Below are 16,724 nucleotides of genomic sequence, written 5' to 3' on the forward strand. Positions count from 1 at the left end.
TCTTCCCTCTCTTGGCATATATCAAAAAGAAAATTAAAATTAAAATATATCCCAAGACTCGGCAGTCAAGCCCCCCAGGCCCCACCTAGGTAGGTTAAGTGGCAGAGCTTCCATAGTTGACACACCCATCTATTCCATCTTTTAGTCTTTGTTTTCTGATAGGAGATAGAGCCGAAGATTCCCGATGATAGAAACATATTCTTGGACCTTTTGAAAACACATTCATTTGCTATGTACAAATTTCCAGCTACAAGTTTGGAAGAAAGAAAACACTGATCATTAAGAATAAAATCATATCAGGATGGACAAATCGTTAAATCCGTTCTTACATTTGAACAAATATACCCGTCTAACAAGAGTCTGGATATCATCCTTTGGATCTCTTGTGGTATCAACTAGCCAGATTAAGAGAAGAACCAACTATTTAGACGAGGATTACACATTGTTATTTGAATATTTTGTACTTCATAGCTTCAATATGCGCCGTTACATGATAAACTTCACTCATCAAATTGTCGATGAAAATTTTGGAAGGATAAAAAACGCAACTGCAAGTTAATTGGTTTGTACTCCCTATAAACTATAATTTCTTCTGCGGTACTGCAAACTACAACAAAATCATCTCCACATTTTCAATTTGTTGTAAAAAACCTACTACATCAAGACAAGGGAAAATTTGACATCAATATTAAGAAAACACCCGACTTCAATTGAAAGGCAGTCCCAACTAAAAATTTGGGACTGCCTATCAATATTAATAATACAACACCTGACTTCAATTGAAAAACGATAACTTTGTCTTACTAGTTTCTGCACTTTGTAATGTGCGCATCAAATCATGTCTTGCACGATCAAACTGCAGAATGTAAGCCAGCTGCAATTGCAGAAAAACGATCCTCCACCAAACAACAGATCAAAGAGTAAAAAATAGGAAGTACCATTGAATAAGAAAAAAGTACCACTAAATGTAGAAACAGTACTCCCTCTCAATTTACCATACACGAAGTAGAAAGCTCCAGCTGATCAATTTCTCCGTGTCTCATGAAGCTCCCACATCCAAGACATGATCCATCACATAAATGCAACAGCCAGCTCAGAATACAAGACATGCTGTACTACTAACTAATAAACAAAATAAACATACCAGCCTAACTCCACAAAATGTTCTGAACAGCGGACAAGATCCAGAATCGACTACAAACCTAGAGTGAAGAGTGAAGAATCACCAATTCAATATCAACTTTTTTCAAGCCAAAACATGGAGGAGAAATACCACAGGGAGAAACAGAATCCCATGGCAAACATCTCATCCTGTCGTTACATAATTTACAGAATCTTATAACAAACCAAATAACACGATTATCAACTGATGGGCAAATAGTATGAGAAGAACTACTCAAAACAACACCATTGGCCGCATATTGTTTAAATTATTACATTGCAGCATAACAGGTCAAAAAGTAATAAGAATAGAATCATATGCAATGTTAATAATCTAGGATGCTATGGTCAACAACAAATTGTTGATAGCCAACTATTATAGATGGTAACAGATCTTGTGGGAAAGATTTTATGCTGCTCAAGTGTAGACATACAACATAACATTTACACTGGAAAGAGGATGCAGGCGAACATGAAAACCAAACACAAAAACAAAACACCAGCACAATACAGCAACTTCAAACATTGCACTGCCACATCTGCAAGTAAATACCTGAAAAGCTCGTAAAGTTTCTCCATTACTCGAGGTATGAGGTAAATGGTTTCCAGTGCCCCATTATGCAGCAATTCTTGCAAAATTAAGCGCATGTAGAACATTAAGAATGAGCCAATATGATGAGAGAAGAATTTTCATATCTTAATGGTACCTCATTATCAGTCTAAAAATTAAGTAAGAATGTACATATTTACATGAGTTTCTTCAAATCCCCCCCACCCATTAAGAATAAGAGACAAAAGAAAATACAAATCAATCATAACCAAAGAACAAAGGAAAACAAAAATATGATCACGGATTAAGGAACTGGTACTTCACACCACCTTACATGTTTAATGCAGGTGACCGAGAATTATTTTTTTCCCTTTGGAATTTAAACATGCAACTCCTGTTCTCAGTTACAGAGTCTGCTCCAGATTAGCTTCGCGATACCTAACCAGTGTTTTCATTGGGATTATGTCCAAACTCCAGATCTGGCTCAAATCTGTAAGAGCACAGGATAGTGGTAGTAAATCCAATTTAGGAAGAAGTATAATCAGTCAAAAATTCTGCTACTTCCTGTATTCAACACAAAACCACCAATTCGGCACCAATGAAAATAGCGCATCAGATTTGACCACAGCCGCAGCACCCATGACAAAGAGCTCGAAGGGTATCTGTAAAAGCACAAGAGGGACACAGGAAGTAACAGATCCCGCAAACAATAAAGCATATATCACTTCCCCTTCAGTGCGTGTTCCAAATCTGTCTAACCACAGCTGCAACCCTTCCGATAGAGTTATCCAATCGGTTACAAATATCCATCTACACATGCCTGTTACTGCCAGGCGGAGTCCACAGAGATAATATGATCAGTGTTAAGACAATGTCAAGCATCAGGCATTATCTTGCCAAGACTACCTTGTCTGCTGGGAAAGAAGGCATGAATTCCCTTGAGTTGGGAAGAGGAACTTCCTGGAACCAGGGATGATTAAGGGCCTGTTTCGCTGTTATCCTCTGCAAAAACATGGAAGAACTAAATTAGAATTAAGTATAAATTCCACAACAAATATACAGTAATAATGTAACTAGAGCATCCTGTGGGTATTCAGAATCAGACTTACCAACTCAGGGTCATATGTCAATAGCCGGCTCAGCAAGTCAAGCCCTGAGTCAGAAAGTACAGGAGAGCCTGTAAAAGATGCACGAGGGAACTTCTTATGCAATTGATTAAACCTGAAACCAGAATTGTCAATAAAATAGTTAGGAACAACATCTTAAACCGGGATAATAAGCCATAACAGTAAAGCATAATGAAACACCATGAAAATGAATACTCACGGTTGGTGTACAAAGTTGGCCTTAACCCCAGGCAATTGAGAATATTCCGGCCAAATCTTGTCAGTAGGTGTGCCCAGTGTTCTGAATATCTGCAAAGGGCCATTGAACACGTTAACAAAACGAGCACCAAACGATAAGGTAAAAGACAAGTCTTATATGTCAGAAAGATGGCAAACAGAAGAAACAAAAGCCTACCTTGTCAAGCTGCTCGACCTCGCTTTTTCCATCAAATAATGGTTTATTGGTTAGCAGTTCAGCCATTATACAACCCACTGACCACATATCTACCGCTGTTGAGTACTCTTTAGCTCCAAGAAGAAGTTCAGGAGCCCTGCAATCATAACAAAACACCATCAGTTAAACTTACCAGGGTATTGTAAACAACCACCAAACATAATATGAACGTGATATTAAAGAACCAGATATTTAAACTGAAACAGACGGATAAAATTTTAGCAGTTCTACCTGTACCAAAGAGTAACCACCAACGAAGTATACGGCTTCAATGGGCTGCCATACTGGCGTGCCATTCCAAAATCACATATTTTCAGATCGCCCGTATTATTCAACAAAAGATTTGACGTCTTCAAATCTCTATGAAGAATCCAGTTATCATGAAGATATTCAACACCCTCCAAAAGCTGAAGCATCAAGCACTTTGCTTCACTCTGCCTAAAATGTTGCTTCCTTGCCTGCATCAACGCCTTAAGATCATGCTCCACGTAGTCCATCACCATATAAATGTTATCAAAACCTTCGGCGCTATCATCCACCACTACTTCTCGAACATTTATGATTGAAGGGTGGTTCAAGGACATAAGGGTATTGATTTCTCTCAAGTAATACACAGGAAAACCCTCTCTTTGGTTCCCCAACTTCATCTTCTTAAGGGCAACCATCTCCCCACTCACCCTGTCTCTGGCTTTGTATACAATACCATAGCTACCTTCATTTATTTTACCAAGCTTTTCGTAATCAAACACAGTTCTACAACCCTGAAGCATATTTCTCCTTCCTCCTCCGGAAACTCCAACTTCAATGTCCTCATCATCACTCAAATCAAGTGCCATACAGTCATCACACTCTAATTCACTTTCTGAACATTCACCTTCACTATAGTATCTCGGCACACATCCTCCATCAGACCCAGATGACCTACCTCCAGAGAAATCAGAACCCTCCTTTTGAGTAACACCACTCTCAGGACTCGACCTTCTCCCCTTTGATTCCTCCCCTTTCAAAACAACTCCACCTTTCTCCCCACGACTACTCTCCTCCAGATCATCATCATTCGCCCAACGGGACTTCAAAATATTGGGCGCACGAGTAAAATCCTCTTCGTCAAGCTGCCCTGGCTCCTGATCATCATATACAGTAATCCCTTGAGACGATGTAGAGCGAAAGGTGTCTTGCTCACCCCATATAACAGGAGAAAACTTCCTCTTCTTCTGAGGAGGCGAAATCACAATCCCGTCATCAACTTCCATGGCTTCCTTAACTCTACTTCTGCTATCCTTCTCAAACACACCCCTCTTTCCCCCCACACACTTGGAATCCACATAAGTTTCAGAATTTGACCTAATTTTTGTAGCCCCAAATCCAGAATCACCATGAGCTCCAGAGGGTTTTCGCGAGACATTAGAGAGATCTACACGCCTAACCACACTGATTTTGCCTGTCGCCATTATATCAACACCAACAACGACACACAAAAATCCTCTCAAATTAACGAAAATAAATAATTAAAGGATTGGGAAATCCCTAACCCTAATTCTCAAATTGTTTGATCACTTTTTTCAACCCTAAAGAACGTGATCCTTCAATTACAGGCGGTAAATATTCAAATTCAATGCGTTCACAATAAATCGATGAAGAATAATCCAGAAAAATACAGTCTCGAAAGAATTCAAAGTAAAAAAAACAATCAATGGAAAACCCTAGAAATTCACAACCTTTCTTCAATAATCGAACAAGGATTTGTAATTAGAAATCACGGGTGACCGAAGATCTTACCGAAAAGAGATGAAGGAGAAGATCGGATGTGAAAGCAGAGCAGCCAAATTGGAATTCGTCGACGATAAGATGAGGAGAGAGAAAGTGAGAAGGGAAGAGAAGTCGTCGACGCAACTTTCACCAAACGAAAAATCCCAATGAATATTAGTGAGAACTTTCGTGATGGGCGGCTCCTTTAAATATTACTTTTCGTTAGGTCGGTGGGAGGAAATTAATTATTCTTTTTTTTTTTAGGGGAAGGAATTAATTCCTTAATTATCGTGTGTAATTTGTCATACGAATATAATTTGTTTATTTTAAATATAAAATGCATATTTTATCACTACAAAAAAAAAAAAAAAAAAAGTTGCACTTTTATTTAAAATCGGACTTTATTATCTCTTTGGACGAACGATTTTCCTACAAAATTGTTAAAATCAAAAAATTTCCTAATTTACATTGGTTTATAAAATTATCCTTGTGGTATTGTACATGTACTAAATTGTAGGATTTTTTTTCTTTTAGCACAAAACGTTTAATTATAGTGCTGCTATCCCCGATAAAGATTTTACAAGTTAAACCGCTTAACTACCTTCAAAAAAAAAAAAGTTAGACCACTTAACATTAGTTGTAGTTTTCTTTTCTTTTTTTTCTTTTTTTTTCTTTGACATAGGCTAAAACTAGTGTAATACCCGTGCGATGCACGGTTCACAATATAAATATCAAACTTTCATGAATTCTAAACTATATTTGTAGACAATCAACCAAAATAGAGCCTTTAGATAGTCTTCTAATCTATACCGAGTATTTAAAAAAGCAAAACCGTAGATGAATATATGACACGTGACATCTTCTCTTTTCCTCCATCAATTTGTTTTTTTTTTCAATTGTTCCTTCAACTTTTTGCTATATTTTACAACACATGATAACGTCTGTTCCACTTCATCTTCCACATTCAAAATCAATTTACCATTTAATTCATATATTCATTCAACATTTTTCACTCCACCCCCTCTTGGGCTCATTAACACTCAATATTAAATCACTATTTAATATAATTTATATGTATTTTTCAACCTTCAATTTTTACCTCTGATTAAATTATGTATTCCCACTAAAATCACAAGCCCTATACAAAGTTAGGACTTTATAAGACATTTAAACAACTACAAATTGTCCGTTCTTTAAAATTAATGATGGATTTATTTCGTTATTGCCCCATTCCATATCTTATTTTATTGAAAGAATAAAAAAACAAAAAAAGGGTACGTAGATAAAATTATTTCCATTCCCTTTCATCATCCGTGTCAAACGTAAAGTTATTCTCGTATACCCTTTATTTCGATAGTCATACCCACCTAGTTGAAATTCTTATATTATACTCTACCCGTTCCATAATGATATTCCAATTTCTAGTTTTCATGGTTTTTAATGCACAATTTGAATTATTTAAATCCCTAATTATTCATTAGCATAAAAAAATTACTACGCCCCTGTATGTATCCCGTAGTACGCATGCATATCCATTTGGAACAAACATACACTCACTCTAGTATATTTATTTTGGTTATAACTTTACGTTAAGAAAAATTTAAAAAAATATACTTTTTGAGCAACTAAATAAACATACATTCTAGTATGGAGCATATGTATTTCATAAATTAATTTATTAATAAATTTTTGTTAAGTATCTTGTTCGTTACTGTATAAAGAAGTCAAATGAGTATATTATTCTGGCACTCTACATGTATTCTATCAATAAATATATTCCATAATATCTTTGTGATAAACAATAGAAGTCAGTAGTATATTTAAAATAAATAGTTTCTTTAATTTAGTAAATAGAGATTATTTTATACGGTACATTTAATAATATAGATTGTGTATTTAGTAAGTAGTACAAATGATATACATTTAGAAATTAAAAATATAAAGTAAAAAAAATGTCACGTGTTAGCACCACATTGAGGTACTCTCTCTTTTAATATAGTATATAGATAGATAATTGGATAGATAGATAGATAGATAGATAGATAGATAGAAAGAAATTGAATTTATATATACGAATATATTAAATGGAGGTATTGAGTATGTCAAGGCTCCATATCTTATTTTATTGAAAGAATAAAAAAAACAAAAAAAGGGTACGTAGATAAAATTATTTCCATTCCCTTTCATCATCCGTGTCAAACGTAAAGTTATTCTCGTATACCCCTTATTTCGATAGTCATACCCACCTAGTTGAAATTCTTATATTATACTCTACCCGTTCCATAATGATATTCCAATTTCTAGTTTTAATGGTTTTTAATGCACAATTTGAATTATTTAAATCCCTAATTATTCATTAGCATAAAAAAATTACTACGCCCATGTATGTATCCCGTAGTACGCATGCATATCCATTTAGAACAAACATACACTCTAGTATATTTATTTTGGTTATAACTTTACGTTAAGAAAAATTAAAAAAAATATACTTTTTGAGCAACTAAATAAACATACATTCTAGTATGGAGCATATGTATTTCATAAATTAATTTATTAATAAACTTTTGTTAAGTATCTTGTTCGTTACTGTATAAAGAAGTCAAATGAGTATATTATTCTGGTACTCTACATGTATTCTATCAATAAATATATTCCATAATATCTTTGTGATAAACAATAGAAGTCAATAGTATATTGAAAATAAATAGTTTCTTTAATTTAGTAAATAGAGATTATTTTATACGGTACATTCAATAATATAGATTGTGTATTTAGTAAGTAGTACAAATGATATACATTTAGAAATTAAAAATATAAAGTAAAAAAAATGTCACGTGTTAGCACCACATTGAGGTACTCTCTCTTTTAATATAGTATATAGATAGATAATTGGATAGATAGATAGATAGATAGATAGATAGATAGATAGATAGATAGAAATTGAATTTATATATACGAATATATTAAATGGAGGTATTGAGTATGTCAAGGCTACATAAGATTTCTTACGGACATGCTTTGCCTAACAGTTAGCGTCCTGCCAAAAAGTATAGTACAAAATATACATGGATAGATAGAATAGACATAGATATATAGATTTATAGGATATTCATTTTACATATATAGGGATTCTCCATATAAGTTAGGGCTTGTTTGGTATCACTATCACTTTTCAGTTTTTGATTTTCTGGTTATAAAAGTCACGTGGTTTAGATTCAATCATGAATTAAAAAACAGTCATAGTTATAGTAATCATATTTATTTTGAAAACTGACAACAAAAAACTGGAAACTACTTTTACTGGTTTTCATATTTTGGTTTTTAGTTTTGTAAAAACAGAAACTAAAAACTAAAAACAATATCGAACGGGGCCTTAGAAAAAATATTGATGAATCTATTATTCTTATAGATTTTTCCATGTCAGTTTTTGTTACCATAGAATAAGCATACGTAGGACTATTTTTGGGAGAATTTTATCACATCTAGTAATTAAAATATGTGATGTTTAATTATTTTTATATTAAATTTAATTATTTATATTAAAAGAGAGGCAAATCATAGAGTGACATTTGTCACCACCATATTAACGTCATTTATTTTATTATAGTATAGACATATATAAACAGTTAGTTAGATAGATAAGTGTAGAAAAATTAATCGACGACAATAAATATTTTTCCGTTCACATACATAGCTAAAGTTATCAATTTTTTATGTTTATCATCAAGGAAAATCATATGAATGGAAATCATTAACATTAGCTATGTGACTTAATAATTTCCGTTTGTATAATCATTTCCAATCACATAGCTAATGTTATCATTTTTTTAGTTTATCAACATGAGTTCACCGAGCTGGTGTAGATGAAATTTTTGGTAATTTATATTTTTTCGTAATATTATAAGGATGTTTATTATCCACGGAATCAAAAAAATTTGGTAATTTATATTTTTTCGTAATATTTTTAGGATGTTTATTATTCACATAATCTTTAAGATTTATAATGACAATCAATAATATTTTATTTGTGCATGTTTTCCTTAAATAAAGCAAAGTAATTTTGACCAATAATTTTAATTAATTTTTTAATTAAAAGAGAGACGAATCAATGAGTGACATTTGTCATCACCACATTGATTTCCTCTCTTTTAGTATATTATATAGATTTGCATAAATGAAAAAGTTTACAAACTAAACAAAGTATTAGGGTCTTTATAGACCATTACACAAACTACAGAACAAACAAAATACATAAACTTAAAAGCCAAGAGGGTAGTCGGCTCTTCTAGTTGCAGTTTTTTATAATTAACAAAAACAATTAAAAGTTTAAAACATGTGGGTGTTTGGTTATGAGAGGTTTTGAGAAAAAGAGTTTTTGAAGGTGCATACGAGGTTTGAGCATTTGAAAAAGCTAATGAGAGTGTTTGATTAGGAGTTGTTTGGAAGAGAATTTTGGGATGAACAAACTAATTTTGAAAAAGCTCAATATCAAACAACTAATATATGAACTTTTAACATTAGAAGTTTGAAGAAGTGGGTGTAAAATGACAATTTTGTCCTAATATTAACTAAATTGTAATATTTACCAACTGACTTCACTTTATGGCATAGTCCTTAATGGTCATTTTACACATTAAACAACTAAAAGTTAATTTACCACACTTTACTCAAATAGCTAATTCAACTAGTAAGTCAAATCAGCTACATACAAACAGCGAACATGTAGTCAAACCATCTAACAACCACCATCTAGCATCTGATTATCAAACAAGGCCATAATAAAAAAAATTGCTTTGTAGGGGTACGTGTGCAAAACTGAGTTTGGTTAACCGCGCTAGCACGATTAATCTCGGTTCACAATTAGTTTCGGGTCACCATTTTCCAACCCTAAATTGTATCCATAAAATTGGTTAATCACTTAACAGATTAATCGTTCGGTTCATTCGATTCGAGTAACAGGTTTTCAAGAGTAAACAAGTTTGTCTTGCAAAAAATCTAAAGCCAAAATTTACACTTAATCAGTAAATATGTTTTAGTCTTAATTTGATACTTACCGGAACTCGCAAACATTTTTTTTGATAATTTCGAAGAAACCTATACAATACGAGTAGCTTCTTCTTGATTTGTTTACTTTGTTGTCCTTTGCACTTTTCACCAACTTTAACCATTTTTTAACTGATTTTCACTTATTTTTCCTAAACTTATCTTATATAAACTTAACAAATTTATTTGAACTTATTAAAATTTTAAAAAACTTATTTTAATTATAAACTATACTTGGATAACCCTTATTTTTCCTGAATGTATATTTGTCTGACTTATATAAACTTATTCAAACTTCCGAACTTAACTGAACTTATCCCAACTTATTTATCCTGGAGTAAGCCAGTGAAAATAATAGAACAAGCCTTAGTAAGCCTAGTTGTTGAAAAAAATGATTGCATTTTTATGTATTTTTCATTTTTTACCAACTAATAATGTGACATTAGTATTTCTAAATGCAATTTATGTTGAGATTTTACATTTCGACCATATAAAAGTATATAAAAGTGATATTCGGTTCGATAACCTGCAATTCAGTGCGTTTTGTTCAACTTATCTGACCTGGACTTATCTGATCAGAACTCATCTAAACTTATTGGAAATTATTGAAACTGATCAAACCCTATTTACCTTATTGGACCTTAATAATAATAAAATAAAATAAAAATAATAAAAAATAATAATATATAATAATAATATAATAATAATAATAACAATAATAATAATAATAATAATGATAAATAAATAAATAAATAAATAAATAACACTAATAATAATTAGGAAACATTAACAGAAATAATATGAATTATTAGCAATATTCTCATTTTAATCCCAACTATGGTTTAATCTTGAACAATCCCAAATACTTCGTATGTAGGTAGTCTTCTTTAAACAAGTCTTCTTCATTCAAGTACTTGTTATAATCAGTTATTTCATTAAATATGCCCCCCTTTCCTTTCTTCTTCCTAACTTCTTCCATGGATATTGGTTTTCCCTGATGGGATTTACAGTTAAACAAATAACATAGTGGAATAATCCCAAAGTCAGAATCCATGTATAAAGTATAGTTTAAGCATAACATACATTTGTAGCGTATACTCCTGTATAGCTTACGAACACGAACGCGAACTCTAATTGTAGTTCCTCTACTTGGTTTACCGACACGTTCAGATCCGCCTTGATTGATAGCTTAGATCTCCTTCAAGGTATTTTGACTTTTAGGGAAGAACACACTTAGGAGGCAATTAAAGAGAGAATTAGGGTTCTAACTTTTGATCCTAGGGTTGTGTATAATGTGTGTATTAGTTCATTATTAGAAAACATGTGTTGTATAGGTTATTATAATAACCTAACAACAAGCCAAGACAACCGACCAAAAGAGGTCAAACTGCAGGTCAGATAACCCCAACAGTCAATTCGCACTACTACAAAAATAGGTTTATAGAGCTGTTAAAATAGACTTTATAAAGCGCCTTAGAGGCGCTCTCCTGCTCAGCGCTTTATAAAGCTGTTAAAATCACGACTGGCTAGAGATTTTGAGTTTTGATGAATTTGGTATGACACCGCAAATTTGGAGTAGAAAAGAATACCTAGGTTTTGGATTGGTTTTGCGGGAGATGAAAATTTTGAGTTTGGATGACTTTCGGGACGACGAGATTTTGAGTTTTATTTTGTCGTTTATTTAATAGGAATATAGTACACGGTATGTATAACCGCTTTGTATGTTATTAGTTTTTATTTTTTATTTTTTAGGTAAAAAATATATGAAGCAGTTAAGTGTCTTAGGCACTCTATATGCTTTCAACATGAAACTGTTACCTCAGATAACCGTTCTATATGATACTGTGAAACGCCTAACACACTTGACCGCTCTATATTCAGCGTTTCTTATTCTGATTTTTGTAGTAGTATCGGATGGGAAAGACTTGAACAAAATCCAGCATTTCAAACCAAAACCATCAACACCCACATCCTCCTCCCCCCCCCCCCCCACACACAAAATAGCCACACAGCCACACAAAACATTGTTGGCACTCTGAAAACAGCCACACAAAACAGTTTGCTTCCCAACAGTCAACGCAGGACAACACTAGCAACAAGTCTGCATCACCAGCCCTTCAGAACCACCTAGTTTTCTTATTTAGTTGGGAATTTTTTAATTTACTTTCAGAAGAAAAGAACACAGAGAAGTTCAAACTAAAACTACAACTCAAAACATCAAGGACAAAAACTAGGCTGACCTTATCATACACTGATGGGAACAATCAGACTGGCATCAACTTAAACGGTTCTTCCAAGGCCATAAATCCACGTCAAAGAGTCTTTCCATTTCGGTTAATCAGAGATTGTCAATTTGCCAAAAAAAATACTAATAGTTCCTCAAGGTACAGATTTGATAAAGAGTAATATTTATGCAAATTAACAACAATGTGATTTTTTTTGTCCATTGTTTGTGACGGTAATTGAATGCAAGCAAATATCTAGGCTTTGAAGCTAAAAATCTAATTGACTATCCTCTAATCAAATTCAAACCCCTAGTTTGTCACCCAACTACTCAATTTGATCAAAATCTCCCAACACAAGGCAAGTTGGGGAGTTAAAACAATCCAGAAAATATTTAAGTAACTTACTTGATTACGGCGGCGAAAGAAACCGGAGCTCCGGCACGCAACATTCGCCTCATCTAATTAATGTAAACATCATATTAGCAATGAGCATTGAAGTAATTAAAAACCTAAAAATCTATTGAGCGAAATCAGCTAAAAGAACAGAAAAATTCCCTCGTAGAAAAATGTTGAATAGCTTCAAAGGTCAAGAAATTGCGTTAATACCTGATTCCGAGCTTGATTGTGCAGATCACTGTGATAATTCAACGTCGCAAATGAAATTTGACGGACCCCAAAATTATAGCTGAAAATTACAACAGAACATTATAAAATTTGATTTCCTGAGAAATAGAGTGTAATTATCGCTTAATTTTGACGAACTAGATCTAATATTGGGACAAATTTCTGAAAGTATGAAGAAAATTGAAGATCAGAAGGATGTTGCAAAGAGAGATAAACAATAGTTTGTTTGTTTGGGAGGAAGGGAGAGAAATCGTGTTATTTTTGAAACAAAAATTGACGGGGGATCGGGGATTCGGGAATAGGTTTTGGGATTGCATTAAAATTAGATCTCATCCGTTCACTTTATCTAAATGCAACGGTGGTAAAAGGTTCTCATTATAATGGAGGTTCTCATCTTCGGGGAGATTCTCACTATAACCTGGTCCATAGTCAATATATATCATAAGTAGTTAAAATCGCATAAAAACTCCAAAAATCACATAGTAACTCTTTAAATCATAAAATTACTATAAAACTCATATAATTACTATTTAAAATCGTGAATTCACTGATGGAATTTGCAAAGTTACCGGTATTTAGACAAAACAAAAACGTTAATTTCTCCAAAACAACAAAAAAAATCAATTTTAAAAATAAACTTAAAATTACTTAAAAATCAACGAACTGAGATGTGATCTCTCAAAATTCTTGCGATGATTTGAACAAAAGCGCAAATTGTTCGATTCGGTTTCGGTAATGGTGAACTTACATTTTTTTCTACTTTATTGGATCTAATTATTAGAATTATAAGATAGTTACGAAGAATATCTTACAAAAATGAACAAACCCTAGAAAATTGGGAGAAAATCTGAAAAACATAGAGAGAAATGAACCGTAGATTTGACACTTTGAGAAATAATACTCCAATGAAAAATAAAAAATTTAAAAGGTATATAAAGTGCGTTAGACACAAGTTGCATATAAACTCTATAAATCACATTGTAACTCTTTAAATCATACAGTTACTGTAAACCTCATATAATTACCATTTAAAATTGTGAAGTAACTGTCACGTGACAGTTACCCACATTGCCAAGCCAAATTACTCTGTTTCCCTTTATAATAGAGTTTATACAAATACTCTGCCTCTCTTTCCTTTTTTCCCTTTCCCTTCCAATTTGCCCCTTCAACTATTGAACTCTTTTCTCCTCTAGCTTCCCTTCTCCCCTCCATAATCAACAAACACCCCAAAACCACCCGATTGTTGCTCTGAAGATGGATATAAAATCAGGCCAATATCCATCAACAAGGCCATGTCACCCTTCGTTTACGTAACTCCCAACATCCCAAGAAAGGGGAGGGTGGTACAAAGTTTCTAAAAGATAATTTGTAGCTTGAGCGATGTGGCGGGACTAAGTTAGTTACCTCCATTTCATTTTTTCATATATAAATTCCCCTCGCTTTATTTTTTGAAAATTTTGAGAGAGACTTCATCCCTTCCCTTTCTCTGGCTGTCGCAAGCTCCGCTCAACCTTCATCACCTCAGCTCAGCTAAAGTATTTTCCATTTCTCTTTCTCTCTCTTCTTCTTTCTTTTGATTTTATTTGAAGTTCTTCACATAGATTTTACGAGAAATCGTAATTGCATGTTAGAATTTGGTTGTTTTCCCCATTTTTTGTTTTTGATTCATACTGAACTTGAACCGAGCCGAATTGCAGGTTTTATTTGTGTGTTTTTTTTAGTAATATTTTAAATTAATTCTTCATCATTTTCGCGGCTTGTAACACCCCGACAATTCCCATTTTCTAAAATAACCCTTTTTAAATATAACTGTAGGGAATTATCAAAGTATTATCGCCCGTGTGAAAACGTACGGCTTATTCAGAATTTTGCAGCGGAAAACATAAAACTAACTTTTAGGTTCATAAATAATCTTATTACATATTAGGTCCGAACCAATTAACTGAATTAAGGAAATACGAATAATACGACAAATTTCAAATCCAAGTTAACAAATTAAATCACTTAATTAAACAAATAGAACTATAAGCTCTCTAATCCCGATCCCAATGATGCATCATCTTCAAACCTGTAGATGGGCAACGCTTATTGATCCTTAGAGACTGCTCACCAAAGATGGGTCATCACAGGATCAATAGGCATAGCCATGATCAACACACACAAACAAAGCACGTAATCAGCAAAGCTGAGTACTACATACTAAAGCAATAATAATCCTAACATGATACTATTAAACATAATTAAGGGCAGACAAAGCATGATAACCTGACGACCATACTTAACTAGACTAAGCTAGACTGGACTAGACTTTTATAACAATAATATTAATTTAATTGAAATAGGCAATGGACCGAGTTTTCTAGCTAGGCGAGGTACGGGCGCGACTCCGTAACCTCAGTGACCTGCGATATCGAGGAACGTTTGACTGAAAATAGGACGCGGTGATCAATCCGGTCCGAATGAAAGGCCATGGGCTACCACCATGAACCCCAACTCCTGTTTGTCCGTCACTTTAGACGTGCACAGTCTAAAGCTATTGCTACTCAGTTTCACTTTACATGATTTACAAATTGACACCCTGTTATGACTCAACAATCACATAAGGCATGCAACTCACATTTATTTGTAACTGTTTTTATCTTGGAATTGAGTAAGTGATCACAAAGGCATCAAACAAGACTCATTCCAATTAACTCTAATCTTTTCTTTAATACTGATCAACCCCTGAATATGGGTATAAGGTTTCAACTTACTAAATGAGGTCCTCCGCCCTCATAAAGTAGTGAAAAGCTAAAAAGGGAACAACAATTAACTGATCTGAATTGTATACTAAATAATCTAGTGTTCCCAATCAAACATGTTTGCATCAATCTTCCATACTAACATGTTATAATCCTCAAAATGCAATAAAGGTTTAATATGTTCATCCAACAGTATCAAACATGCAATTTCAACCTGACTAAGTTCATCAACAACATTAACATAACCAAGTTTATCAACAATTCAACATGGTTTCAACAATTTGCACGCATTCCAAGCACACAGGTATGTACGTACCTTGTGTAAACAAACTGATAGGCCACTTTAACGAATTCAAAAGTCGCCCACAAAGAATTCTTCGCCTAAAATAATCAAGAAACGTACCCAAATCAATTCCTAATAATTTACAACAACACTAACGTACTCTAAACGCATCCTAAACATATTTAGAACATTCCCCAATATCGAAACTTAATTAATTAACTTCCTAGAATAGTGATTAATTCCCTAACGATCCCTAATTATCATAAACTCCAACAAACGTTCCTTTTTAAATTTCCAGCAACATTAGGGTGCTTCAAACCCTTCCTAAACATAATTAGATCCTTTCCCAATATCAAAACTTGAGTATTTGATTTCCTAGCATAATAATTATTGAATCAATGATTGAAATTCGTTGAAAACTCTTCGCAAACATCATACTTTAAATTTTCAGCAATACGAAATCGTTTAAAGCTTTCCCAAAACCAAATTATCATGCTTAGAACATAAAATAATAATTTTAATAATTCACAACCATTCTATCATGATTTTAAATCTATTAAAACCTTAAAAATTCATGTTTTAATAATTAAAATCCTTATTTTAATTCAATTATATAAATCTGAAAATTAATGATTCAATTTTGCGAAACATGAAATCTGGAATTCATAATTGGATAATAAAAACTAAACATTTAATTTAATAGAACATAAATTACATAATTAAAACATAATTTAAAACATTTAATTAACTTAGGGTTTAAGAAATTAACCAAATAAAGGTTTAAGGAG

The 16,724-nt window shown here is 33.0% G+C and overlaps 1 protein-coding gene across 5 annotated transcripts; it reads right to left on the bottom strand.

The window, feature by feature from the left end:
• Positions 1 to 254: 254 nt before the first annotated feature.
• On the bottom strand, positions 255 to 5,199 carry LOC110805027 (cyclin-dependent kinase G-2). 5 transcript variants are annotated; one of them, XR_008921602.1, is made up of 8 exons: positions 3,503 to 5,199; positions 3,233 to 3,368; positions 3,038 to 3,126; positions 2,821 to 2,932; positions 2,618 to 2,713; positions 2,046 to 2,537; positions 1,715 to 1,790; positions 255 to 1,202 (listed from the first exon to the last, which is right to left on the bottom strand). XR_008921602.1 is itself a non-coding variant. In XM_056829193.1 (6 exons), the coding sequence occupies exons 1-6, from the start codon at positions 4,720 to 4,722 to the stop codon at positions 2,535 to 2,537; spliced, it is 1,656 nt and encodes a 551-aa protein (XP_056685171.1). In that variant the 5' UTR covers positions 4,723 to 5,199; the 3' UTR covers positions 550 to 2,534. The 5 variants fall into 5 exon arrangements, 1 of the variants encoding a protein (XP_056685171.1); XR_008921601.1 differs by having other exon boundaries at positions 255 to 1,790; XR_008921600.1 differs by having other exon boundaries at positions 2,046 to 2,713.
• Positions 5,200 to 16,724: the final 11,525 nt, after the last annotated feature.

This window comes from Spinacia oleracea, chromosome 5 (assembly GCF_020520425.1).
Source record: "Spinacia oleracea cultivar Varoflay chromosome 5, BTI_SOV_V1, whole genome shotgun sequence".
Classification (NCBI taxonomy): Eukaryota; Viridiplantae; Streptophyta; class Magnoliopsida; order Caryophyllales; family Amaranthaceae; genus Spinacia; species Spinacia oleracea.

What these genes read in the sequence shown, in the direction of transcription:
- LOC110805027 (XM_056829193.1), bottom strand. Translation starts at nt 4,722, where the DNA reads ATGGCGACAGGCAAAATCAGTGTGGTTAGGCGTGTAGATCTCTCTAAT. An exon ending in GTGGTTACTCTTTGGTACAG is followed by an intron (nt 3,369 to 3,502) that starts GTAGAACTGCTA and finishes TTATGATTGCAG; the next exon opens with GGCTCCTGAACTTCTTCTTG. An exon ending in GCCAACTTTGTACACCAACC is followed by an intron (nt 2,933 to 3,037) that starts GTGAGTATTCAT and finishes TTCTGGTTTCAG; the next exon opens with GTTTAATCAATTGCATAAGA.